Source organism: Polypterus senegalus, chromosome 6 (assembly GCF_016835505.1).
Source record: "Polypterus senegalus isolate Bchr_013 chromosome 6, ASM1683550v1, whole genome shotgun sequence".
NCBI lineage: Eukaryota > Metazoa > Chordata > Cladistia > Polypteriformes > Polypteridae > Polypterus > Polypterus senegalus.
The window spans coordinates 123,167,736-123,192,835 of NC_053159.1; the positions used below are offsets into that span (position 1 = coordinate 123,167,736).

At 40.6% G+C, this 25,100-nt stretch overlaps 2 protein-coding genes across 8 annotated transcripts in view; one reads left to right on the forward strand and one right to left on the reverse strand.

The window, feature by feature from the left end:
* LOC120531531 (vacuole membrane protein 1-like) overlaps positions 1-3,450 on the forward strand; it is a 126,928-nt gene extending 123,478 nt beyond the window's left edge. For both annotated transcript variants that reach the window (XM_039757025.1, XM_039757026.1), the window contains exon 12: positions 844-3,450. In XM_039757025.1, the coding sequence (XP_039612959.1) occupies positions 844-987 (144 nt within the window). In that variant the 3' untranslated portion in view covers positions 988-3,450. The remainder of the gene's footprint in view (positions 1-843) is intronic.
* Positions 3,451-4,904: 1,454 nt separating this feature from the next.
* Positions 4,905-25,100, reverse strand: part of tubd1 (tubulin, delta 1) — a 40,336-nt gene continuing 20,140 nt past the window's right edge. For 5 of the 6 annotated variants that reach the window (XM_039757020.1, XM_039757021.1, XM_039757024.1 and 2 more), the window contains one exon: positions 12,568-13,193. In XM_039757020.1, the coding sequence (XP_039612954.1) occupies positions 13,091-13,193 (103 nt within the window). In that variant the 3' untranslated portion in view covers positions 12,568-13,090. Of the gene's footprint in view, positions 4,999-12,567; positions 13,194-25,100 lie in introns of those variants that run through there. The other variant, XM_039757022.1, reaches the window with a different exon arrangement.

The following is a 25,100-nucleotide window of genomic DNA, read 5'->3' on the forward strand; positions in this document are numbered from 1 at the left end:
AAGTAAATCTTTTCTGATGTATCAGACTTGACTTAGCAGGGAAAGAAAAGCAGGTGCCAAAATGATAGGATTGGAATATCAGACATAGATATCATTTATTTTTCTATGTACCAGATGCTATTATAAAAAGGTTTTATGTGTTACAATTTTGGTATATATGGAAGATAAATCAAACACAATCCACTCAAAGTCTGGACATAGTAAAGAGAACTATACATTTGATTTTGGTCTACAAATACACTGATTCATGTGTGAATTTGTATAATTTTATTGTTGTGTTTTTTTGTGGATTTGTTTTATAAATAGCAGAGGTGTATTTATCTTTCGACAAACATTTCTAATTCTTTAATCAGGTAGGCAGTTTATTAAATTGCTTATTGTTCCCAAAGTTGTTTATTTCATGCGAGTAGAACAGTTCTGGCCATCTAAATCTGAACAGTGCTCTGGTGAAAAGTAAAAGGTCACAAAAGAATTTTTACATTCTGATGGAGCATTAGGTCGAACTGCAATTACTAATAGTCAGTGTATTTGTAACATGTAGAGCTGTTACGTGAAAGTCAACTGTGACCAACTATATCTTGAGACTAAATTATTGTTAATAAATGTTAATATTTTTATATTGCACTTGGACCATGCTGCTCCGTCAGGCCCCTAGGCCTATTGCTGGCCTATAAGAACTTGTCTTGGAATGAGCGGGACCTTGTCTGCCAAGACCGTAAAATGCGATGAGTGGCATTGTCATTACCCAATGTTGAGCGTGCAGTATTTCAGATTTAGTTTTATTGTACTGTTAAAACCTGCCATTCCCAGATTTTCTACTAAACACATTCTCTCTTTCTACAGAACGAAAATTGGCTCTCCTGGATCTTTGAGAAGGTAGTCATTGTCATGGTGTGCTACTTCCTCTGCTCCATTGTTAACTCAATGGCTCAAAGCTACGCCAAGCGAATCCAGCAACAGAAGTACTCTGAGGAGAAAACAAAATGATATTAATGCTTCCTTTAATCTCTAAGCAGGTACAGGGTACAGTTGAGCAGGCTACGCTGCATTTCAAAAACCTTACTCCGAAAACTGCCTTTCTGTTAACTGGGACCGCATATTTATTTGCTCTCCTCATTTCCATCCATGCCCCCAATTTTGCCCATGTAACCCAAGCCCTCCTTTTTTAGATACTTTTGGGGGAAATGCGCATTTGACATCATGTAGTAAAGGTAGTCCTTAATTGTTTACTGGGTTCATTAGACTTGTTTCCCCTATATCGTCTTAAGTTACTCTAATTATTGTGTAGACTATGAAATGGTATTTTAGTGACCTTGAGCCCGTCATCTCTCCGTGAGTCAGATCTGCAGCAGCCTGCAGCTGTTAATAAGGCATTATGCATACATGGGCTCAGCTCGCCCCTTGGATTTAGTTCTTGTCCTCAGCCTCACTTGTACAACTTGACTTCTGCATAGATTCTTGGGGAAGCTTCAGTAGACCCTCAGGTTGTTTGAAGTCCATAAATAGCTAATTCAGTTTTTTCTTTTGTTTGTAAATTATTCTGTCATTTGTATTTTTGCTTATTTAATTATTCTACAGTATAGCAATATGAAGAGAATTTGTGCAAGTTAATTTAACAAACTAAATGACGTCTGGCACAAACTTGTAAATAAACCTTTTTAAATTGCTGGCAGCGCACATCATTTTTCAGAACTCTTGACAAGATTCCATTTGTAACTGTACATACTGTATGTACTACACTTAATGCCATTTTTATTCTGTACATTTTAGAGAAAATTTTGGAGCGGAATTTATAAAAACCATCCTCATTCTATTGCTTCCTCGTCTGGGTGTGCTTTATTTGTGTGTGCATTTTATCTCCATTTTTGCTTGCATGATGCTTTGGCATAATTTAGCCAAACATGTAATAGTGTGATAAAGAAGTGGACAGGAATCTCAGTTGGTTCAAAATGAGTTGAATTTGCGGCCATATCAGTAATGATAACTGGCTTTGTGAGAGCAGATAATACTATATTGTAGTCATTTTGAAATTGCTTCAGTTCAAGCAAGCATTATAAAGAAACTTTTGCAGCTTGATTAATAAATTGGACCAATTTTGTTAGTTTTGAAAGGGCTGGAAGATGTGAAAATTTAGCTGTTGTTTTGCATACAGATGATAGGTTAAAAGGGGCCATTTAAGGTAGGCTAAGGTATGGTGAAAATGCCAGTGTGGTGTTTACCCTGCTTAAATGATAGGTTGAAAATGGACAGGTTAAGTGATTACGATTTGCCTACATTTTAACTTCAAGGTCTTGTTTTACTGAATTTTGAGTTAAATGTAATTAGACAGCTTTCCTTGCATTGTACGTGCCTGAAGCTGAAATGTAGGGGTAGGACATTAGCTACTGAGGGTGAATAGATGCCTTAAATTTGGCTGTATGAAAAGCAAATTGACAGTGCCTACCTGATAGAGGATTGAAGCATAACTTTGGGAAGGGGATGACATTTTGAAGATCCGCCCTATACTCTTGGAGCAGCATCTTCATGCAGAAGATGTGTCGCTGGAGATGGTCAGGTAAGGTTTTTCAAGACAGTGTCACCTTTTATGTTGGCATGTTGTGTCCTGTTCTTCACTGTGACATCCTTACCATTGTACCATTTTGTCAGATAGCTTATCAGACTGGTGTTGGCTGTTAGCTCACAAGGCGACAACAGTCTGTAGGCTGTCTGGCACTATGGAGTCTCTCATCAAACCAGCATCCACTGTGTTCTCCACTTGGGTTGTTTAGATATGTTAAAGCCAACTTTTCTTTTCTACTTTTTGCATTTTAAGTAGCTTTCACAGGTAAAAATTTCTGGCAGTACCATGGAAGACAAATTTGACTTTCTATTTATCTTCCTTGTAACAGTTAATTGACTATAATTAAAATTGTATTAAAAAGCTAGGCTTTATGCAATTGATGGAAAGTTCAGTGTTACCAACTTTATTATCCCAAGTTAAAGCTGCCGAAGCTTTGGTGTGACACGTCCCTGCCAGTTAAGTTACAAAGCCTTTGTGGAGGTTTCCTGTGTGTGTCTCCCTGTGAGAGTACCTTTCCATTTTCTCCTTGCCCTTCCATTGATCACTGTTGTGCTCACAATCGCTGGGTGGCGTTCTTCAGTGTTTTTGCTATAATAACCCATGTCGACACACCTTTCAGCTTCCCCGTATGTGATGACTTTGCAGTTTAATTGTACTGTGCCATTTCTTTTTATTTTCATGCCATGTCATCTAGCAGTGCTTCCATTGGTCAAGCGCAACCCTGAACTGAACTTGCCGCATGTTTCTAGAGAAGTGGCATTTCTGACATCTGGGGTCTTATGGAAACTGTTTCCTCATTGTGGATGAGTTGCTGGGATAAGGCCACAGTCATGTGGACTTTGTGTTGTGTACTTAATATATTTCAAAATAAACATTGAAACCCTAAATAACTTTTTTTTTGTAGTTCTGTTATTTGGTAAATGCAGAACAGCCGTTTCGCCCTCCTAAATCTGTTGAACATTACCTTGTGGTGAGCCAGCTGCATGTCTTGTGTCATTACTGCGAAGTCACTTCATCTTTTAGAGAACTCCTCTCCCAAATTGTGGTGACTTTTCACACACAAATCTGTGTGAAGACATTGACTCCTACCTGAAAAGAGAAATGCAGATTCAAGTGTGCTTCATTTCATCTTGGTCAGCTTCTAGCCCCTTGTCAGGTTCGCCCACCAGCACAGTTGTTTCACTTGTGTTCTGGTTGTAAGATAAAGAATGATGTACGTACATGCAGACACAAGGTAAGATCCTCCTCTCACGTACACGCTCAGCTCACAAGCGCTAAGGGACTTGTCTTGAATGAAATAAAACCCCACATTTGTGGGGAGAGGCAGATGGTGTTTTTTATATATATTTAATATTTAACAGCATCCGCTGCAATTTGTTATAATATCAGCTTTTCACAAGTGCCAGTCCACTTGACGTTTTGCATGATAAATAATAAACTTTGATATTTTACAGAAAACCAATGGGTGCTTATTTTTTAGTTGAAATTTCCAGTTCCAAGCACACAAAATAAACAAGTCCCAACTACCAAAGCAGGGTTTAGGAGAAAAAGAAAACGACTTGAGTGCACAATAGGGGCTGTCCATCTTGGAGAGTTGCATAGCTCTGCAAAGTTGGGTCCTCGCTGGCTTTGGTTTTCTTACCATTTTTGTCACTCTTGCAAAAGTCCCGAACCATTTTTCTGGAGGCCATGCTGAAATTTAAAGAAGGAGTCCCATTGATTTCAAAATAGTAATAATAATAAAACAGCGTAGTCCTGCCACTTTAAAACTTCTAAATCAGTCTGTGTGTACATCTGCAGTGAGTGCAGTTATTATCAGTGAGCCAGCGGCAACTGTGGAAACCGAATGCTAGGTGGTCTTGAGGAAAGACCCCACTCCCAGCCAGACCGTGGCAGCAGACGTCTGATAAGGCTTGACCAAGAAGAGTAATGGTTTACGTTTTGTCCATTTCGTAACATTTAGTCCAATCACTTGGGGTATAAAGAACAAAACAAAAATTAGTTGCTTTAATAAATTTAAAGATGTCACACTAAGTTGCTTGTTCAGACATTGTGACGTAGTGGCTAAGTTGCTGGTCTGTGCCACAAGCTTAGCAGTTGCCCACCTTTCCCTCACACAGTGGTCTTCATTGCTGAAGTGCATTGTAACGTGTGTGTCTACTGCTGAGCTCACCCATTCACTTTCAGGAAGCTTTTTCCTGGCTAGGGTCAAATTCTATTCTGGCAGTCTGTAGACCTTCAGAGAATTCTCTCTTAAACAGGTGGGCTTCATCGGCCCCTCCTTTGTGTGTTATGCTTCTTGCCAACTCTGAATGTTCCCCGTAGTGTACTCACATCCCAGTCACATTTGTTTTCTGTTTCATGTAGCAGGTTCAGAATATGGGTGTGGACATTTTGAGAAACGTAGGAGTTCACAATTCAGATAGTCCAGTGTGCCTCTGCAAATGGAAAAAGTGTGGTGGGCAAAAATGAAATGACACTCAAAATACAAAGCATATCATTTTTTAAGCCTCTGTTATTTGTGCTTTTCAGTCCAGATTACAATACACACTTAAGAACCCTCCATAATGTCTCAAACATTCTTGTCATTTAACAAAAATCCAAAATGAAATTCCCGAGTTAAGGATCTCTTTCATTAACAGTAAGTAGTCTCCTCAGATCTGTGACCAAGTCACCCTTCAAGTAATCAACAACCTCCCATCACATTTATTCCAGTAGGAGTGCAGGGTGGGGCGTCAGTACATCATAAGGCACACTGAGGACTCCGTCCTACCCAGCCAAGCTCAAGTCACCATATAAACCCAACCTGTGTGCCTGGGGCTTTGACTCTTGTGCCAGTCACATGGCTTTATTATCCCGGCATTCATAGGTTGGATTGCAGCAAACAGTGGCATGAAGTAACATTCCCCAGGACCGCAGTGCAGCATATACATCAGCACATAGTGAACTGTACTCTAATACAGTAGATAAATAATGAGTAGATAGCCATTAATAGGTAATAAATAATAAAAATGAGTTGAAACCAACGTACTGCATATAAATAAAGTACTCTAACCAGATTGAGGTGAAGGGGGAACAGGCAGGTTACAGAGATGAGAGTCTGGACAGCCAGTGGGTACAGATGGCACAGTACCTTCTGCCAGATTGAAGTGGGCCATTTATGGTCAGTCCTTCACAATCCTGTGTACAATTCTGGAGAAAACCACCATGGAGACACAAAACGCAGACTCAACATGGAGTGCCAGGACTGAGATCAGGACATGGTACTGGTGCTGTAATTTTAGTTTTTAGCCTCCACCATGCAACAGTAGAGTTTAGTGTGAGAGATGGAGCTACACAAGGGCTTGTCAGCGCATGAGTTGAAACACGGGTGGAATGGTGCCCAACGGAACAGCAAGAAAAGCAGCATGCTGGAAGACCGGAGAGCCTTCAAACTGCACTACGTGGCCGCAGAGGCCATCAGCTTTTTTAGGGTAAGCCCTTCCAGTGAAAGACGTGAACACACACACACACACACAGTGAACGGTTATGCGGATCTCGCAGTCAAGCGTAGCTTCTGAATACAACAGCCTTTCATTTTAATGTTGCCGTGTATTTCGTGTGACTTAACTGATTTTATAAACCTTCTTAGTCTTATAAGGGCATGCAGGGGCAGAACCAACCCTCAATGGAGCAGTAAGAGTACTGTGGGCCGTTGTCTCAGACACCATAACGGAACAATTTGGTGTCTTTAGTAAAGCTAACGTAGGGAGCCTGGAAAGAGAACATGCAGTACCCACTGAGACATCAGCTGGACTTGGACTTGAACCCTGGAGCCGTGTATGAATACTTAAGTGGCTTGTGATTGGGTTAGGGTGCCGTAACTCTCAAGTTCATGCCCAGTGATAGTAACAGTCAAGTAAAGCTTACAGGCTGGAAAAAAGGTTCCATTTTTACTTTCAAAGTATGGCAGCCTTTACTCCAGAGTTCTACAAGACATGCCAAGCATTCATGTTAAGAGAAACGTGTCTGCACTGCACCCTTGAATTGTGGGTAGGGTCCTCATCTAACGTGATGGCCCAACACAGCGCTCCGTATTCTGTCTTGGCGTTAAAATCTTGGATGGTTTAGTACTGTTGGGCGAGTTCACATACCGTATTTCGGCACATATGCAAATATTTCTTGGCAAAAGCTTTTCAGATGGCCCTCGTCACTCCATTTATTTCCTTTTTTTATGACAATTGGGAGTGTCATGGAGGTGAAAGGCAAATTCAATTGTGAAACGTTCAGTTCTTTAATTCTGAACCTGGACACATGAAAGAAGATGAATGTCTGCCTTTGTTGTACTTGTTTTGCCTTTTGTTGACTTTGCTGCCAATTTGTTTCCAGTGTCATCACTAGCCGGGATGTGAAGCAGCCAGTTGTTATACAATGGAGTAAATAAGGCGGTTATTCAGTTTGGTAGCACATTGGAAAATGTTCACTTTTATACATGCTACATTTTGTACAGGAGATGTATTTTACGATATTTTTGTAATATACATTTTTTTATAAGTATGACATTCGTACAGTAGGCACGGTGATAGACACATAAGATGATTTGTCCCCAAGGGGAAATGAAAATGTTACAGATCAAATACTTACAGTATATATCTCAAAAAACATCCCCCACCCACAGAACAAACAATGTTTAAAACACGACTCCTTTTTATTTAACAGAAAGCACAGGCCAGCTTAGCCAATGTACTGCTTACCTGTTTAATTTAAATAATAAGTTTACAAGTTCTCCTCTTTCATACCCTAGTTATGTTTGGGCAGTGGGCCTCTATCCTAAAACTGAGTTGCGTCATACTGAAAAACAAAACAAAAAAAAAAAATCCTTTAGGCAAACCTGAGGGGCCGGGAACCCGTAGCTTGTGAGGAATGTGTATGAAGATGTGTTTAATTTCCATTGACGTACAAATGTCCTCCAGACTTTAAGGTGTGCCCTCACCAAAGTGTGTCCAAACGCCGTAGAGAGCTAAGGGGATAAAAGGCTGACTTGTACGTCTGCTTTCCACTTAGCCTCATTACGACAATGTCATGGGTCCTGGGGGGGGCCGAAGTGGGCAGGGGATTCCGGGAGTTTGCTTAGGCAGTGTGGTCTTTTGCTGAAACATTAAAACAGAATTTGCACTCCCAAGGTGAGGGGGCACGGTGTTGGGAATGATTAAGACGCCCAAACTGACCTGACCAGTTTCTGAAGGTGTGGAGGACGGTAACTGAACACTCGCTGCCTCGGCGTGCAGGTGTGCCTGCTCTTATGGGGGTGGTTATTTATGATGCCATGCCAAGTTTTTATGTTTTTTTTTTTCCCCCTCCGTCTGTGGTACACTCACCATTGTACTCAAAGCAAATAGGTGAGACTAATGTGTTCCAGTGGACGTCACTGCCTAAACAAATTTAAGGAGGATTTGCATTACGGCCTCATGAATGAAAATCCTGTTCTTTCACAATCCACCTAAACGTTTCCGTTTGTGTCCCATTGCCTAATTTTCATTACTAACTGTGCTGCATTGTGACGTGTAGACACCTCTCCCCAGCAGACTTAAAGTGAAGGGAGAACAAATCATGGGGTGGAGTTTCAGTGAAATCTGAGCAGGAAGCGAAAATGTGCACTTTGTGTCCTAGTAACTGTACCTGCATGGGGGTCAGGACCCTCTGAGTGACTCAGCTCCACGCTGGGAGTTCCTGCTGTCACAGATGGGCAAAGGGCAGGAGGAAGTGCCACTGGGGAGGTGGACTGACAATGGCATGGTCCAAGTCAGCTTTGTCAAGTGAATAATGCACCAGTGCTACACTAAACCTGCCTGCCAGGACTTTAGTGTGAAACAATACAAAGTAGTATATGAATAACAGGTGCTGCGTAATGTGGAGGGGGTCCAGCAATACTCCAAGGCCCTGAGCAGCTCCCCAGTAACAAAACTGGAGTGACCCAAAGTGTTGGACAGGCCATTCACCCAAACAAGCTCACCAGTGTAATTCATGGGACATTCATCAGAAGAACATCAAGTTGAGATCTGAAGGCCTCTAAAGTCCTACCTACCACACTACCTGGCCATATATCCCATCAGGCTATGGCCCTTTCTTTGTGAAGAAAAACTTTCTAACATTTGTGAAAAAAAGTTTTCTAACTGTGTCCCCATGGAGTGAGGGAACTGTACATTGAAGCACAACTGAAAGGACACAAAGCAGCAGCACAGTGGCACTGCCTTACACCCTCAGAGTCACAGGTCCAAGTCCTGACCGACCTCTGCTTGTCTGGGTTCTCCTCTGTCATTTTCCAAAGACCTGCAATTCAAACTTAACAGTGACTGGCCTGGTGTTGTGCCAGGACCTTAACTGCAGGAATATCCCACAGGAGCTGCCATCACTTTGACATCCTGAACATCTCCAGCCTCTCCTAAACCCATACAATCAATCGACTCTCCAAAGGGTGGGGAGAACACCCAGTCGCCCATTGCAAGTGCTAAAAGGGGGTTACGCACTGGACTGGTGCCCTGCCCTGGATAAACAGGTTGCAAAAATGGATGGCTTTCCAAAGTTATGTTAAAATATTGGGCTAAACATAAATTCATATTCAGATATTGGTAGGTTCTGCTTTAACCCCTACAACCTAATCTGTAAATGGGATATTCTTAACTTATTTCTAATCATTCTAAGAAGACACTGATGTAGTCTTCATTTGGTCCTTCAGTCGGCAAGGCACGGAGGTTCATTAGAATACGTCATCGAGAAGTAACGATGTACAGAAGGTAACTGGAGTCTCCCACAAGACAGCTAAACAGACTGTCACCATTTCCCCCCCTCATTCTTTTTATTCTGTGTGCAATAGCCTTTTTTCACTTAAGTTTTAAAACAAATGTCATTGGAGGGTGTATTTTCTTGTATTATGACCCTCCTTTAACAATTGTTGTTTTGTGTAGTGCCTGTGCTGTATTAAGTACAAGTGAAGGGAGTTTATCATCAAAGCTATGTCACCCACCTCGGAGGTCTCATATTGAATGCTAACCACTAAAAGGATGTGCCAGCATGAGAAAAGTGGGCCTGGCCCAATTCTAGGTCTGAGGGGCTTGGGCTGCAATGGAATGCCTTCATAAAGTAGAATCTTCACTGTAAAGAAAATGAATGAGGTGGAGACTGTCTTTTAATAACCCTTTAGCACCCTGGACTCGCAGTTTCTCTAACTGTAAGCCAATACTTTTCTAAGGCATGCAGCTGTGTTACCCAAATATTAAAGATACTGTAGACGGTCTACTTTAAAGTGTGCAGACCCTTCTCTAGCCTCTGACCCGGAGTCTCAGCCACAGGAGTACATTGCATTATTCCTGTCTGGACTATCCTAGCTTACCTTTACACAGACAGGTACTCGCCTACAATGTTCATGTTATCAGGTGTGCTAAAGATGCTCAGGTAGTTTTGTCCTCACAAAGGATTCGCATCTCTGTGATTACAGGGCAACAAAGCTATGCTCCAATGGCACCTTTATTAAATACATTTCCCAAATAATTTGGGATCACAAATCTCTCCCCATTAAGACCAAAAAGGTTATATTTTAGAGAGGTGTGACAGCCCAGATTGACTGAATCACTGATAGTCGAAAGGGATAGGCGCAAAAAACTGTTCAAGTGCTTTTATTAAAATCCCAAAAGAAAAAAAAGTGCATCGATTCCAATCTTCAATAAATAAATAATCCAATAAAAATAGTGAAAAATGTGAAGGATAAAATATCCAAGAAATAAATATGAAAAACCAGGTTAAAATTCCAAGGCAGGAAGCAAGTCTAAAAACTAAAAATTCCAGGTACATCTTTTTTAAAACCGAAATCTCCTCTGCTCACCCCACACCAACCGACAGGCACAGCCAACCCTTTAATTCCAGGCTCGGGTCCCTGCTGCCAGCTGTGGCCTTGGCAGGACGCTGCACTGCCCCTTCTCGGCAACGGGTCACTCCGGCTCCCTAAAGACACTGAGAGTGACCCTCTTCAGCCCCCAAGTGTCGGCCCTATACTCCTCCAAGGGGGTCTCTCCTCCTGGCTGCCTGCCTCCATCCCCTCACATGTTGGCGTCTCCCAATTGTGCCTCCATTCTTCTGTCTTTAACCTCCCTTTTCCTCCTCATCTATTTCCTTTCTTTCCGTCTGTCCATCTCAGCTGTGCAGGCTCCCCTTACATTGCCTTGATCTGGCACAGATCTGACCCTCCATGGCATGAATGTGGCACCTAACTGATCCCCTCGCAGTCACATGTGAGTGTGCGATCAGTCAAGCACTACCCTTAACCCCAGACCAGCGCCGTCATGTGCACACCTGCACCAGGTCTCAGCCTGCACGCTCTCAGATCTCGATTATTTACATAAAATCTACACAGACCACTTATCACACCCCACCCACCACAAGGCTGCCTGTTGCATGGGAGCGCTCCACACTCCTCCTAAACAGTGCAACCAGTGAGCCAGGTCTGTGGCGTGGCCCTATTACCACCCAAAATAAATAAAAACACTAAAACCAAATCCAAGCCCCCCCTTCTAAAATAAGCACTATAAAAGACAATAAAAATCAGTAATAAATAGTCCAGTACAAGTTCAAAATTCCAAAATGTCTTCCTTGGGCTTGAGTCTCTGGGTTCTGGCACTAAACCCACGGTCACTAGGGTATCCCTTGACTGCCACTGCCATCGTCCCTGTGAAGCAAGTTCTTCAAAAACAGCACAGGGCACAGAGAGAGAGAAAGTGATTACAACTGAGATGTTAGGAATCCTGTGAAGTGTTGCTTCAGCTCCTGCATCTGCTGGTGGTGGTGGTGTCGTCAGATGTCAAGGACTTTATGCTCTGGTCATCCCTTTTGGAACTGGAGTTGGATCTCATGTCAAGGCCTAACTGCATTCTGCCAGTCACTTACAATGGAGTTCTGGGATCAGATGCTCTTTGTCTGGGAGAAAGATTTTGCAATTTGTGATGTGCAGTGTGAGCGTCGCCACATCAGCATGGAGTAAAGAGAGTTGTGGGGTACGAACTTAGCCTGGAGGGTCTGAGCTTCTTGATTATCCTAACTGTAGTAAGTGGTATATTGAACCATTCAATGACATTTTTCAATTTATTAAAATAGATAATTGTTTTCTTTATCATTTCTTTGCCTTTTCCAAATTAATATTTATTTTGAAACAGTTGTTTTAAAATACTGTGGTGGGCTGGAGCCCTGCCTGGGGTTTGTTTTTTGCCTTGCGCCCTGTGTTGGCTGGAATTGGCTCCAGCAGACCCCCGTGACCCTGTAGTTAGGATATAGTGGGTTGGATAATGGATGGATGTTTTAAAATAAACACGTTATTTGCTTAAAATTTGGCTCGTTTGTAGAGTAATATCTTTTAAAGTTGCTGCTGCTTTTGAAAATCTTCCATCTAAAAAGAGTGCCACCGGTCCTGGGCCTGTTCCTACGTTTGCACAAGAGTACAAGGAAGGTCTTTGCTACTTGAGTGTTATGCCTTTGAGATAAGGGGGTCTTGCTGTGAAGGTCAGTGTTCCGATTACTTTGTATGTGCTATGAAATAATAAGCTCATCACACTGAACAGGCCTCTGAACTCAGTAAGAAAGGTAGATGCAAGTTGCCATATCTGCAGAGTACTGAGCAGACCATGGAACGGCCAAAGGAGTTGGACTCAACTAAAGAGTCTGTCCTCCTCTTCGTAGCTCACTGTCCCCATCTCAAAAGTGCAAGACGGTTACCAACAGTGACATTCGGTCTCATGTTGTATAGAACAGAGGGTGGTCACTAAAATGGCTGCCTCTCCCCCTGCCTTACACTTGACGTGGCCTACTGTTATTAAGATTCTGTCAAGAGGTTTGGACATTAAACTGACGCTGCCTTTTCAATGATCTTTGAAAGGTGACGTTTACAATTATTTATTTGGCCAGCACTTTTATCTAAAGTGACTTACAATGTTTGAGATACAATTGCTTACATTCCTTTTTCTTTTCTCTAATTGAAGCACTGGCAGGTCAAGTCACACAGTGTCAGTGGTGGGATATGAACCCACCTCTTCAGGGTTTGAAGTCCAAAGCCTTAACCACCGTACCACTCACTGCCTGCCTTCATAAAGTATAAAGAAACTATAAAATGGGAAGAAAAGTGCACTTTTTTTTTTCTTTTCTAAATGATCTGATATTATGGCATCAGCTACTGCTTTGCCTCTGTATCATTTCCTACATCGTTTTGGTTCATCCATCTTTGGTGAACAGCTTGTAAATGAGGCAAGATACTTTAGAACTGGTTGTGGTGGGATGCTTGATGAAGTAAATTTCATTAATGTACCTTACTTTTCCCAGCTAATCAAAGTTCCCATTAACAGGCAGCACACTCAAAACCTCTGAGCTGAACAGAAGATGAGCTCCTGCACTGCCGAACTGCTTACCGTGTTGTATCTAATTATTATCAGTCAAAAATGCATCTAGAGATTAAAATCCAGAGGTTCTCAGATCAGGCTGCACACTCAAGCTCCTCCGTGACATGGAACTTGATCACAGGTTTGAATAGCTGGAGATGACCTGCTCCAAGGCAGTGAAGCTGTCCAGGAAGTCTCCTTCTGAGATGCCATATTTTATGTACTGGTGAACATAGGCTCTGAAAATCAAAACATAAACCAAAATGTTATCTTTAATATGTCTGACTTTTAACGAAGCTGAGCTACAGGAAATGTGGAGAGCTTTGTAAAGACAGTGATCGCTGTAATGGACACTACAGAAATGCAAAAGCTGACATAATGCATGCCAGGTTCCTTGAATTTCCTTTTTTTTTTATCAATACCATCCACCCACTTCAGACTGTAGAGCTACTGACTGTTCCATGCCAAAGGGCAAGGAGCTGAAGACAAATGTCAACAGAAGCCAGTAATAAGGGTGTGGAGGTGTCCTCGCCTCAGTCATTAAAGTAAATACAACATTTCTTAAAGCAACCCCTCACACCTTCCAGAATATGAAAGCCCACACTGCATACATGAAGTGATTTACTGGGATATTCAGCTGTAGACTAAATGAAGGACCACCTATAGCATCGTCCCAGTGCCACTAAAGACCCCTCACCAAGTGCCAAGAGAGCTTTAACTGGACCTGCTAGAGCCACAAGGGGCAGATTACTTTGTGCCTTGGTGACTGAACTGTGGAGGGCAGCTGAGCATTAACCATTAAATGTTACTGGGGTTGAGGAGCTATGCTGGCCTTAATGGTTTTGTCTTTTCTTTTTTGACATCTCTGTGGCATTGTGCTTTCAAATAATATGGAAGAATCCATGTCCAGTTTTTTAGCACAATGACAGTTTTAACTCAAGTCCTTACAGTATGTCAACAGCACAAAGAAATGGCCGTGATCCGTGCATATTGTTCTATATATTATAGATGTGGCGTGGAATTGCTTTAAAAATCAAAAAAACAAACAGTTCAATGACCTTCTCATTACCCTAAACTGGAATAAAGGATACGTCTGATAGTTTTTAATTTGAAGGGTTTCATTTGCCAACAGAGATTGCCTGCTTATGTGTAGATTTGTTGTGTTTTTAATTAAAACATACCATTTCTGTTCTTGCAGTTTAAAATAAGGTCAAAGGAGCACCAGTCCAAACATGAAAACAAAAGCCTTAACGCTTACTATTTCCAAGTAGAGGCAAAGGACATGTAGGTATTTCATTCAAAAATAATTTTGAGTTGAAAAATACCAAATGTAATTATCAAGCAGGTTTGCAAATGACTGAGCAGAGTATTATGAAGACGACATCTGCACTTTCTACACTGCAAAAATGGACATCCAAGCAAGTGAAAGGATTTTGTACCAGCACGTTAAATCTTGTTTCACTTATTGTAAGAATCATTGACTTATCAAAAAATTTGAATTTATGATTATTTAGCTTACTTTAGGGAATCTTCCAAGTAAATTTTGCTTACCCTACTGGCAGATTTTTTTATTAAATAAAAGCAAAACAACTCCCATTTAAGGCTTTCTGTCTAATGTTCACAGTGTACAATAAGCTGCTGCTGCTTGCTCTTTGGGCAGTACAAACTTCTGCTATTCCAGGGTTTAAATTTCGTTTTTGACTGGATGTGGATTTCCCCCTCTACGGACCAATTAATAAGGGAACTTTATAGGCAGGGGGATTTCAGAAAAAAATGATATGATCATCATAGATGCATGCACAAGTTAAGATAAACGTGACAGTTTACCAAATCTGAACTTTTATTTACCTTGTTCTCAATGTATCAGTCATTTATTAAGGACTACTTAAACCTGCCGTTGTCTCACGACACCTTTGCCAACAAGGCTATTGTGAGCATTTTTTATTTTTGCTTTTGTATGAAAATGTTTAGGAAGAATTCGCTAATAATTAATAAAAAATGGCAAGCACTAGAAACAATGGCCTGAAGTCCTCACAATTGAAGAGTGTGTCTCCATCGTGTACCCTCCATGCATGTGCTGCTATTTTTGCTGTAATGATGTAGTCTGGAAGAGTTGGCCCATAACTGTACTGCTCACAAATTCACTTGTAGTAATAATTTAGGCAACCTGCCCCTGTAGTTAGGATATAGCGGGATGGATGGATGGATGGATGCCTACCGACATGTCATGATGTGAAGATGCTGCCAATGCATTACGTACAGCATTGTAATGCCCTCACTGAATGACTCAAAGCATCCTCTGCCATTTGCTCATGATTTCATCCATTCTCCATATCATTAGCTATACCGATCGATGCTCTTGTATTTAACCTCCGTCCTGTCATGTCACTTGCTCTCTATGAAGTGTGCCAGGCCCCCAAGTGTTATCTGCTGAGCTTCTCAAGTGCCCTATATGCCCCGCTCCCGACTGCACATGCAGCCATAGGAGAAAGCACAGTTCAAGGTGCCTTTTGCTTCCACTTCAGAGCAACATTACGACCTGCGCCCACTTGATTGCGAGGCCAGTGGAGTAGTACTGAAAAACTAATAAAGAAATCTTGGAATAAATACAACCTACAAAGAAGCCTGCCACAGGTTCAAAAATAGCCAGTCGGTTTGAAACTTCTCTCGATTCTTATTTGCAACACAGGACCAGGAATCTGAAGACACTTCTCAGGTCCCTTTATACATACAGTAGGACCCCAGTTAACCGAGGTTCCACATTATCTGTGGTGACCCTGCAGGTGTAGTACGCTACTTTTGTTATAATTCATATAACAGTTTTGCTGTGAATTCTGTACCAACCGTGTAAACACTACACTTTTAACCTTGACTGGACTGAGCGAGTAGACTGTGGGATTGTGGCCGTGACTCACCCACCCCTGCCTCGGCTATTGTCAGTGTGTTGCCAGCGCTGCCCACGTACACAGGCTCTGTTTTGTTCGCTTAGGATTTTTGTGTTTATACAACGATGAGGACTGCACAGCAGATTTCTCAGACAGATTGTCAAAGTGCCATCTAAACAGCACCTCTGTATGTTGAGCAGCAGGAAGACACTACACCACCTGCCGACATTTTGATGCTGAAGTTACTGTGGAATACTGAAGCAAACAAGCGACAAAACTTACTCACGTAAGTATCAAAAGGAGGCTTAAAACTGATAGATTACCAAAATCTTTTATATCCATAATTTTTAATCCGAAATGGCCGCATCCATCTGTGTTATCAAAGTTTTTGTTTATCTTATGTAACATCAGCCCACATTACTTTAGATAATTGTGCTTCTTCTATAGAATATCTTATTCACCAGTAATCCATCTGTCCAATCAGGACAAGACAGGAAGGACTTCAAAATCATTATGTGGCTAACCATGAGACGCTAAAAGTTAAAGTTAAAAAGGTTAATTCCCTTCATAATTTTCAACACTTCAATCATATCTCCTCTTAATCTTAACTGAAAAGGTTCTGCTCCTTCAATGTTTGCTCATAAGACCGCCAGCCTTACCGTTCAGAAGTCGGCCTATATGGTCTTCTGTAGTGTGGCTACTATGCTGAACATAATATTGAAGATGGCACCCAATATGTTAGTCAGTCAGTCAGTCATTGTCCAACCCACGATATCCTAACACAAGCTCATGGGGGTTTTCTGGAGTACAGGGCGCAAGGCAGGAACAAATCCCAGGCAGGGCGCCAGCCCACTGCAAAGCGCACACACTAGAGACAATTTAGGATTGTGAATGCACCTAACCTGAATGCACCTAACCTGGACTATGGGTGGAAACCCACGCAGACACGGGGAGAACATTTAAACTCCAAGCAGGGAGGACCCGGAAAGCAAACCCAGATCTCCTTACTGCGAGGCAGCAGCGTTACCCACTGCGCCACCCCACCCAATATGTGCTTTGTACATTTTAAGAATATTCTCTCAATATGATGTCGCCACACTGCAATGTAGCCTTTCAATATTCTTATTGCTTCTGGATGTGGACGGTGAAGAATCCACTATGACTTAATTATCCATCTCACAGATTTCAAAACCCCCTCCACAAGCAAGTATATCTGCTTGATTAGGAGTGTAAAACTTGATTTACATTAGAATTCACCTTCCACAAATTTGACAAGTCTGAATTCTCTCCATCAAAAACGTTTTTTTTTTTTCTGATTCTAGGTCTCTCTTCAAGTTACTGGTAAACTTAGGGTAAAAGTAAAAGGTTGAGATGTTCATTGAGATCATTTTATATAAATGTACACAAAGAAGTTGTCCCAGCACTCATCCCTAAAGGACACCACCTTTAACACTACTTAATTCAGAAAAAGCTCCTCAGACCATATCCCTTATAGCTTTATGTGTTTGAGCCAATTTGCACACGGCACCTTCAACTCCCATTTCTTTTATTCCGCTTGCTAACCTCCCATGAGGCTCCTTATCAAAAGCTTTTTGAAAATTGAGCCCTTTGTATTCACATTGGGCTTTCATTAACAGAGTTCTTCAAGCATGTTAGGTGTCTATAAAGGTTTTACAGATTCTTTACACAAAACAATGGTTATCCTCCAAGGCCAGCTAGCAAAGAGAGAGACAGCAAGAAAACCAAACCGCAAGTTCCTCTGTAAGCTTCCACCAGTGATAGGCAATTCACTTTATAGTAGAAGGTAAAGTAGAAAAAATGGTGGCAGACGGATTGTTTTTGTCGGATTACTTGAAGCACTTGTGTGCAGCAGAGTCTTAGATAATGATGTGACAAGTTTTCCTAGAGGGGAACACATTTATTACAATTAAGGAGGAGTGGGGTCCTATAATACTGCCTGTACGAGGATGGTGACATGAGGCAGGAGTAATGGTTCAATCACAATTACATTTTACAAGGCTTTTAAAGCTGCTTTGTGGCATTTTATTGGCCCCTGCCACTGCAACTCTGTCTTTCCTGCATTTTGAGGGAGCGTCAGTTACGGCACCACAGCCATGTGGCGTGATATACCCAAGGGTGATCCGGCTAGCAGGATCCTCATTGTTGAGGACCCAAGCGGCTGGACCAGGCCATGTAAATACCTGGCTGTGGTACATAAAGGGTCATTTCCGGAGGGTGGGACTGCGATGCATTGTCTGCTGGGGGGGTTGGCAACCAGGATCCCGAGCGGATTCGTCATGTGGTGGGTGTGGCAACACTCTGTACCAGTGCATGCTCTCCTCCCTGACCTCACCGCCATCCACCCTACTCTACTGATGCAACCAGATACTGAGATTCTTTGCTGTCTTATTTACTTTAATTTAAAAGCCATATTGACTGACCAATCCTAATCCCGTAGAATCTTGGACAAAAACTAGAATTTAAGAAACTCTGGCAAACACAATTCACTACATCATACTTGTTTCCTAAGAGGTCACAATATCTCAGCTAGATATACAACCGCAAAAGGTTATCCTGGCTTCAATGGCTCGGTTACCAGGACCCACTTTAGTATTACTGTACAAAAACTGGAAAGCCCAAATCACAAATTGTGTGCTTGCCATAGTGTGCCACTGCAAATCTTTTGGAAGCATATTAATAATCTGGAAAAAAAAAAATACACGCAACACACAAAGGGAAATACCAATCAGCCCATCAACTGCCTGCAGCCTGCCAAGCATCCAATTACATATTTTGTTTTACAAGGAGGACACTTTAAACAATGCAATATACTGTAATTGTATTGACAACAGGAGAACAGTGTGTAACTTCCCTTATTCCTCACAGCTGATTGACTCATTCTTGTTAAAATCTTAATACAGCCATGCGACAAGATATTACATTTTATGCAGACTTTCTTTATTGAATTGGGGCCACATGGACGTGCTGATCACTCCTGAAGGGGCTGATACTAATTTTAAATTTGGAAGCAACTCTACCAATTATTCTTAGTAATAAAACATATTAATATACAAATTCTCTGTTGTCACACTAACTCCTTTTCTACAAAAGGATGTGCTATATTGTTGAATCTGCCAGATCCTAACTGTGTGAGTGACAGCCTCATTTATGCATTAATGTGTTTCATGTGTATTATAGGAAGAAAGCCTTTTATAGGATAATACCATTTCTTGCTGTGCTAAATTATAACCAGACAGTGTTGCTTGCTTTCAACTCCCACTTCCCATGTGTTCTACATATTATGTGTGTGTCTCTCTCTCATATATTATATGAAAAATATAAATATATATATGCGCAGTGCCTTTGAAAAGTACTCCGACCTCTTCATTTTTTTCACATTTTGCGACACTGCAGCCTTGTGCAAAAATAGTTTTAATTATTTGTTCCCTCAACAAATAAAACACTCAATACCCAGAATGACAAACCGAAACAAGGATTTGTGTAGTTTTTGCAAATGTATTAAAAGCAAAAATTTTTTTGAACGCACTGTTTATCTACATAGCGGTTGCCATTTCGGACATCAAGCTGGGCAGGCCTCAGGGAAATGTTGGGGTTGGTTAAGGGGTTGTCGATAATTTAGTTGAAATGGAGCCGCTCCAACTCCTCAAGTGAAACATTTAATTCACAATCATTCCCAGTAAACAGTGAAGTAACACATAGTACTGTAATTAAGAAACTGATATCCTTTAAGAAACAATGCAGATTCAAAACAAAGTGTAATGCACTTTACCCCAGAACACTGGGAAATTATCACAACGGATTGTTCAAAAATGAAAAAAAGCTGCTATTTTTATTCCAGCTGTATTGTTTAACGTATATGGAATGGAGTCAGTGTGAACTGGACAGATGAGCTTCTACGGAATATTCTGGGGTGAATTCGGGGTTAGCACCTAATCCTGTTATCTGAACTGACAAAGCACAACTATCAAATTTTTAGGCACAAGTGAAAATGTTCAAAATTCCTTTTGAGTAGGTTTGAGGTGTAGGGGCAGATCATTTAGAGAGACTATGCCCACTTTTGCCCCCTCGTGGAGCTGGGTCCAATGTCCTGCCGCACACACATCACATATAATCGGCTATGTGTTGTGCCCACCTCAGGTTGCTTCTCTGTGCTATTTGAGTGCCTTTTATCTCCATGGTGCACAAAAAACAGGTTGTCCTCCTCCAGAGCTTACAGTTTTTTCAGGCTGTTATTGCAGAAGCTCAGAATTTATTGATTTGTGTGCACAAAACACACTCACCTTGTATTTAGTATATTTTGTTATAGACAAGAAGGAAAGCAAATAATCAATGTAAACAAATGCTCAATTTAATAAGCATGTTGCATCAACAGATTCTTAACAAAAACCATCTGTTTGCAAACCTAGCTCCTCATAACTTTCTGTAGTATAAACACGCTCCATTTTTCCCTTCATAGTTTTGGTTTGGTATAGAGTTTACAATGCCTTCTGAGACAGATCAACCATACTGCCTAGCAGGAAAAAATATTTGCTCTGAATCAGAAGCATTTACATTACAAGTCTCAAAGGGAATCTCTCCAGTAAATGTCTGCCCAAGAATGAATTTATTTTGCACCCTACCATCCCCAGCAGAGATGAATGTGGTGTGCTTTGGCACTGCCTGTTTCACCGCTGCTTTCCTACTACTTCCATATCAGCCAAAAGGGCCGAGTGGCTGCCAGGTCTGATGGAGAGAAGGAAGCCCCTCACCAAAAAAGCAAAAAGAAAAAAAAGACTGCTGCTTGCAGGACAGGTCCAGTCATTTTGCAACCTTTTTATTACAACTTTCTTGAATGTGTATTCCCAACACACAGCTCAGTTTTTCAGATTGCAAATGAGCTTCCCCACGAAGCATAAAAAATCCAACCTTCTTATGAGGGGTTTCGTTTACAAAAGTTGAAATAAAAAAAGTGTTAATAGTATAATTTAAATCCAAATACAGTCAACTCTCGATATACGACTGGCCTGATATGAGAACAACTTGGTTTACGACCAAAATTTTTGTTTTGAATTATGACCAATGTCTTGAGTTACGACCCGAATGCAGTCACGTGTATCCGCTTGTGCGATTGTAAACAAGCAGCCGACAGCAATTGTAAGGATCAGTCGGAGCCCACATACGTGTGTTTGTGGACATAATTTCAGTCAGTGCAGTGATTTATATAATTTATTTCGATAATTGCTATCAAAATGGCCCCAAAAAAGCTAGAAAAGAAACTAAGAAGGAAAGAGAAGGTAACGAAGATAAAGAAAACAATCACAATCGAAACAAAGAAGGAAATTGCGTGGAAATATGAGAGTGGCGTTCGTGTGACTGATCTCGCTAATATGTACAGCATATCGAAATCCACCATCTCGACAATTTTACAAAGAAAAGATTTGTATAAGGAAGCTAGTGTTGCTAAAGGTGTTACTCAAATCTTATGGAAGGGGGCTCTCCTCCTCCTCCTCCTCCTCCTCCCTTCCTGCAAGCCAAACATGTCAACTTAAATGGTGAGTACAGTATGAAATTGTTGTTTCTGGTAGGCTAGGCACTTTTTGTAACTTTTTAGTTAGTACATTAGAAAAATGATTTAGGATTTTGGTAAATTATGCAAATTATACAACCATTATTTATTATGAAAAGGTTAAGTAAGTGTTGCTGTGGGAGGTTCGGAACACATTATGGGTATTTCCGTTATATTTTATGGGAAAAACAGTCTTGACTAACAACCAACTTGAGTTACAACCAGTTTGTAAGTAAAGGGTCCACTGTATTAAAAAAATGATGATATCACTACAAATGACTTGACTTTCGAGCCAGTTAGATGCACTACAGCGGCAACAGAGAACTGCCTCAGTGTCCTTTGGTCAAACTGAACAAGACAAAAATTGGTGTTTTAGCCTTCAGTTTGATTTAACCATTTGTGAATGTGGGGTTTATTCAAATGGACACTGGTAACTGAAAAGGAAACTGCAACATTTAAAATAAAGAAGTAAATAAAAGCAAAACAACAACTGAAGGCAATAAATGTCCTCTCCCTCACATACACGAAATGTAGAGTTGACCTTTAGTAAACCTGCTGTGCATTTTGACCAGTTAATAATCAAAGGTTTAGAAAATAAAAAGTGTGACTAGCACCACATTCTAAAGTATTACTTCGGTGAAATGCATAATCTGTAGTGCACTGTAGATGTTCTCATATCTGCATTTGAGCATGGAGACTGGAGTATGTCCAAATCAACACTGCTTACCCAGGCTGTTGCCCCCCAAACTCAAATACAACTAAGAAAAATCTGTTACTAAAAAGAAGATCAAACATGCTCTGATTTTTCTTACTTACTTGGATCTACCAGGTCACAGACAATTCATCTTGGAGATTCTGCCAGTGTGGACAAAACCAGTACAGGTAACTATTAACGGTAGTTGATTGTTAAGAATTTACACTGTGCCACATTGTAAACAGGCATAAAGGGTCTCCCACTATGTGATACCACGGGAGTATACTGTACAGTGTTTATCATATAATATCTAACCCATCAAAAAGTTACATAAACTGCTGCCTTACTTTAATGAATGTAATGTTTTTTAATTAATCTATTTTCTGTCATAGTGAAATAAATACATTCAATATCTTGCTTTGCTTCATTTGTTGGATCTTTCAGATTGTTATTACTACCTGAATTTCTAGTCTTTTCTATGAAATTTGGTAGTTTAAAACTTTGTTTTTAAATCAGTCAAAACCAATTAGTGTTATTTACCAAAAGTCTTGCTAGTAAAAATGTGTCTTTTGCTGCGAAAGCCAGGGATGCAACTCTTAGTCATATGTATTTTTCTATTTTGTCATGATAGATTGTATGTTTATGTGCAGGTTATTCTGTTTTATGAAGTATAAAACATAGATTATCTGACTTTTTTAAGGATACCCCTTCTCAAACTGCATCTTAATACTCTTACCAAAATCATACATATGGTACTCTACATACAATATATTAACTAGACCCTATGATGGCTAAAAAAAAAAAAAAAAAAAAGAGTAAATTAATTTTGATCATTTGTGACACCCGTGACAAATCATGAATCTCAGTTTCTCAAAACTTGTGCAGTACAGAGGTCAAAAAGCCATGCTTTGGGAAGAAAAACTAAACCACAGATGCAAAAAGAAAATTGTATTAAAAGGGTCCAGAGTTACCCTGATTGTGTGCAATCACAACACTCATGGCGGGACTCCCTCTATCCTCTAAAGAGCCTCCTTTCAACTTGTTTTGCAGAAATGTGTAACATGCTGGACTAAGGTCACAGGCAGTAATCAAGCAAAAACTACATCTGAAGGATCTCACTTTAGCACCAGTATGCATCCGTCGTTCCCATTTTTGTATGTGTTGCTAGTTGTTTTATTGTCTTTAATTTTCTTTAACATCGTGGCGGTGAGGACTGAATATTGTCATTTTGTGCCAACTTCTTTTGTTTGGATACCACCATTTTGTAGCATGGGTGCAATCATATTATATATAGAAAGAACCTCTGTTGCTAGCCTCACAATGCAAGGCTTGTGATGTCAATGTCCGGCCAATATAAAAGATGGCCACTTGAATAAAAGTGTGTCCTTGTGTGGGAATACCATCTCCAAAAGAAAAAACTACCTTTTCCTGAGTGATTTCTTTCATTTTTTTCTAACTTGATTTTCTTAATTTAATGTTTTTTTGAAGTTCTGACAAACTGGTATTTTTGACTTCTGGCAGCTCTGACCTATTATCTGACCCTGACAAGATCTTCAAGTGTGTTTGATCCTCTCAAGGACCATCTCCTGGGGACTCATGTATAAACGGTGCATACGCATAAAAATGTTGTGCAAGAATGTTTCCACATTCATATCGCAATGTATAAACCTAAACCTGTAGTAAAGCCACACACATTTCCGCAGTACCTCACACCCTGTTGTACGCAAGTTCTGCGCTAGGTTTTTTCAGACTGGCGGCACCCAGAGTCAAAGCAGTGCTACTGTTTCAGTGTGGTTTCCCTTTCTTTTTTAGATCCACATCCCTGACGCGGCTTTATAAATACAGTACACTGAAATTAACCGCATACTGTTTAATAGTTTAATGCATCTGATTGTAATTAACCTGTAACAATATAATGGTCCACAGAATGGTCAAACTATTCTAAATACAAAAGCTGCTTTAGCGTTGTTACTCTCAATGCACCTTCTTCTTTCAGCTGCTCCCATTAGGGGTTGCCACATCCAATCATCTTTTTCCATATTACTATCACTGTACCACTCGGAGTATTTATATAACTGTATCTGAGTGTGGAATCACAGCTCTACAGCAGCTAACTAAAAAGAGAATTATACAGAATCAAGCACTCGCTGCCTCAGCCGGCTATTGAACTGCTCTTATAAAGCAAACGCTTCAGAGCCTTTCCTCGCAGTTCAGAAACAGTTTCATCCCAAGAACTCTAAACACACTCAATCAGTCCATCAAGTGCTCCTTGTAGAATTCTTTGTACTTATAAGTACAATTACCTCACTGTAAACTTGCAATACAGTTATAATATTGTACAACCTGAACCACTTTATAAAGCGTGTATTTACATATGATGATGATATCATTTTTAAGATGAAATGCAGCAAAATGTTTATTATATGAAATGCAGCAAAATGTTTATTATACAGATAAAACTTTAACTTCATTTAAATAATCTATACTGTTAATAAAATAAACAAACATGCGAGGACACAGTGTCGCAGCGCTAGTGAGGAGCTGGTGCTCCATTCACGGATTCTTCCTGCTTTGAGCTGTATTCTTGCTGGGACTGGCGCTACACTGGATGGATAGAATAATTAGACAGGAATTGGAGGTTAGCACGTCTGAAAGAGACAGTACAGCTACAATAAAGTATGTCATCGGAAGTTGCAAACAGCGCAGCAAGCATCTTGCATGAGACATGAACAATCACTGCACCACCGTGTTCCCATGTTTAATAACATGCTTTAACTCCTATCATCATGAAAATGATATCAAGTATACATCTCAGTATTTTAATTATTCAGAGAGCTGTAATATCACAAATGTAATGGATTCTGGGTCCTGTCGGAGGAAGAGAAAGCCTCTTTAAGAAGCACGTAGTGTTTCACACACACAGAGCACATAGAAGATGAAATACAAAACAAAGCATTTAATGTGTTACTTTAGTTTACAATGGGATTTGAGAAACTAATAA